The sequence below is a fragment of the Penaeus chinensis genome, chromosome 17 (assembly GCF_019202785.1).
Source record: "Penaeus chinensis breed Huanghai No. 1 chromosome 17, ASM1920278v2, whole genome shotgun sequence".
Taxonomy (NCBI): Eukaryota; Metazoa; Arthropoda; class Malacostraca; order Decapoda; family Penaeidae; genus Penaeus; species Penaeus chinensis.
Window position 1 is genome coordinate 2,027,256 of NC_061835.1, and position 2,931 is coordinate 2,030,186.

Consider the following 2,931-nt stretch of genomic DNA (forward strand, 5'->3'; position numbering starts at 1 on the left):
TCACTATCATTATCATTCCAATAAAAATCATACAATCAATATGAACATTTTCAAGCCATTAAATGCCACTACACACCTAGAATTGCTTCATGGTCGAAATCAGCATTGTGTTCCCCATCGGTATAATGGCCGTGGTCTCGTGGGGTCCTGGCACCATCTGCCTCTCGCTCTTTCTGGGCATTGTGCAGGTGGTGTGTGTGGGCAGTGGCTTCTCTTAGCACCAGCACACCCAATACCAATCCCAGGGATAAGCTCCAATGATTCATTTTTATGCCTTATCTGAAAAAGAGGTTAAAGTTCTTTATTTTCCAACTTCAAATATAAATTACATAATAGATGTGTATATATATATATATTAAGCTAGATAAACAGACCTACAAAGACACTGATTCTGATGCATAGATAGACAAATAGATAGATAACTAAATAATTAGATAGAGATTCATTAATAGATACAACTATAATCCAGTAACCAAAAATATAAATATACTAATGTAGGCTCAATTTATTTTCCTCTTATGACATTTGTTTGGCTAAACTGCTGCCTTTATGGCCACAGACACAAGTGGGGCTCAAGAAAAATTCCTCTGAATGGTGATACTAGTCTGAAATGCATATTCATGCCAACATAAGATATTATCCTTATTTCTTATTTCAAAATAAATACACAAATTAATAAATTAATAAATGAACAAACAAACATATACACAAATAAGTTAATAAACAAATATATAAACATGTAGATCTACCATAACATGAAAATACTGTATAAATATGCTGCATATGAAACTCCTCATAAAATTAGTTAGATGAGATGAACACAATGTTTTGATGGTTCGGAACCTCAACTTTGGCGTCAGGGACATGTTATTTCATCACATCCATCTCACCCATCATCGCAGTCAGGCGAGAAGGACGAGAAGATGTCATAATAGAATTAGCGTGTAAATAATGACAGTTGCAGGCTACCATAAGTAATTTTATGGCACTTTATTGTTATCATCAAAGGGTATGTTTGTGTTTGTCAGTTGCAGGTGAGGTACTAATGCATCAGAGGATATACAAACCTATGCAGTGTGTAAAACAAAGACACCAGTACGATAAATTAGTGAATGTTTTCTTTCAAACTGGTTGTATTGTGTGGGCACTGAAGGCCTCAGAAGTTCCGAACGCGGCCTCGTTGTCCTGTTGGTCCTGACAAGTTGTCTGAACAAGCAAGATCAGTCGAGCTGTATGGAACCATTCCTAAGATTTCTCCGAACTAGGTATTTATCACTGAAAGTAACGCACCCTCCAGAGACCAAGTCCTAAAACCGCTGTTTCATGCCAACCCAAGAGTCCAAACCTAACCTTCCCTATCTTCTAGATATTCCCCAGACTGGGGGGGAAAGCCCCCTTAACCCTCCCTTATTAGCACTTCGTGCCAACTTACACAAAACGTAACATTAAGAATTCTTGCTGTGTGAGGGTGTTGTGGACTTACTCTCTAAGCTAATATGCAGCAGATATTTTCGTCATTTTGCGGTAAATATGAGGCAGCGGCAGCCGAACCTGTGATGCTTACGACCCTATTTCTTATGCTCTATCAGAAGGCAGAGTCCATTTCCCTCTATCTCTGTGCCTCGCTCTTGGTAACATTAACCCCAAACTAATCTATAATTCTAACACAGACAAGATTATCAAGGGCACTACGTTATAAGAGCAGTAGGGGCTGATATAACCCAAATCCCGACAATAACACAAATAACTTCCCATAAGAAATGATGTACAAGTCCCCGAGTTCGTTTACCCCGTCCTCTCAGGCACTCACCTCCCTTCCGTCTGCCTTCAGCTCCTCTGCTCTCTCTGTCCTCTTCCTCCCCTCTTCCCTCTGCCCTTTGACTTGACTCCACGTAGTGACCAGTGACGTGTCCTTCACAAGTGTCTAAAGAGTAGAATGGGAGATGTCGCGACCAGCTGCCATCCAACGCCACCATCAACAACATCTGCTACTGGTAAATGCCGAATACACTGACAACATTCATAATTATCTTCCCTCTTAATTTGCAAGATCGAAGCACAATTCTATCTGGAAAAAAAATCTGTTTATTTCTGATATGCTTATTCAGCTCAAATACCGAAAGACACGGGGTGTAATTTTATTGGTGCATCCTGACACCTGGCGCTTGGCACAGCTGTCATTACCATTAGACAGATTTCGACCGTCGTAACTTTTCACTTCCGTTTTTGAATTATTTAAACGCTTCGTCATAAAGGCGGCAATGGAGTTTTAAATTAAAAATATAACTGTTTTCGATTGACAATGTTGTAGAAAATCTCATCGATTCGTATATACAGCTCCTAAAACCGTAATCAATAAAATATTGACCAATGAGCACTCTCATGTCATCTGCATTTATTCATAAGGTTGTTCATAGCACACGTGGACCACCGAGGAGTGGGAGGCTCCAGCAGCTATTAATCCAATTATATATGTATGGATGGATATACCTATATAGTTATCCAAATCTATCTATCTCTTAACTTATCTGCCCATATATACATGTATATACAATGCTATACAATGTGTGTGTGTGTGTGTGTGTTTGTGTGAACATATATATATATATATATATATATATATATATATATATTATATATATATATTATTCACACACACCACACTATTATATAATATTATAATATATATATATATATATGTATGTATATATATACATATATGTTATATATATACATATATAGGTATAAACACACAAAAATATATATATATTCATTTATTTATTTATTTATTTATACATATATACATATGTGTGTGTGTGTGTGTGTGTGTGTGTGTGTGTGTACATATACATTTATATATTATATTATATGATATTTATATATTATATATATATATATGTGTGTTTACATATATGCGTAAATATACATATG

At 36.4% G+C, this 2,931-nt stretch overlaps 1 protein-coding gene across 3 annotated transcripts in view; it reads right to left on the reverse strand.

Moving 5' to 3' along the window:
* The window catches only part of LOC125033987 (reticulocalbin-2-like), a 14,771-nt gene extending 12,764 nt beyond the window's left edge, over positions 1 to 2,007 (reverse strand). Inside the window, exons 1-2 of one of the 3 annotated variants that reach the window (XM_047625601.1) lie at positions 1,811 to 2,007; positions 77 to 279 (exon numbers count right to left, since the gene is read on the reverse strand). In XM_047625601.1, coding sequence (XP_047481557.1) covers positions 77 to 266 — 190 coding nt within the window. In that variant the 5' untranslated portion in view covers positions 267 to 279; positions 1,811 to 2,007. The remainder of the gene's footprint in view (positions 1 to 76; positions 280 to 1,810) is intronic. The other 2 variants (XM_047625602.1, XM_047625600.1) reach the window with 2 other exon arrangements.
* Between the last annotated feature and the right edge of the window lie 924 nt (positions 2,008 to 2,931).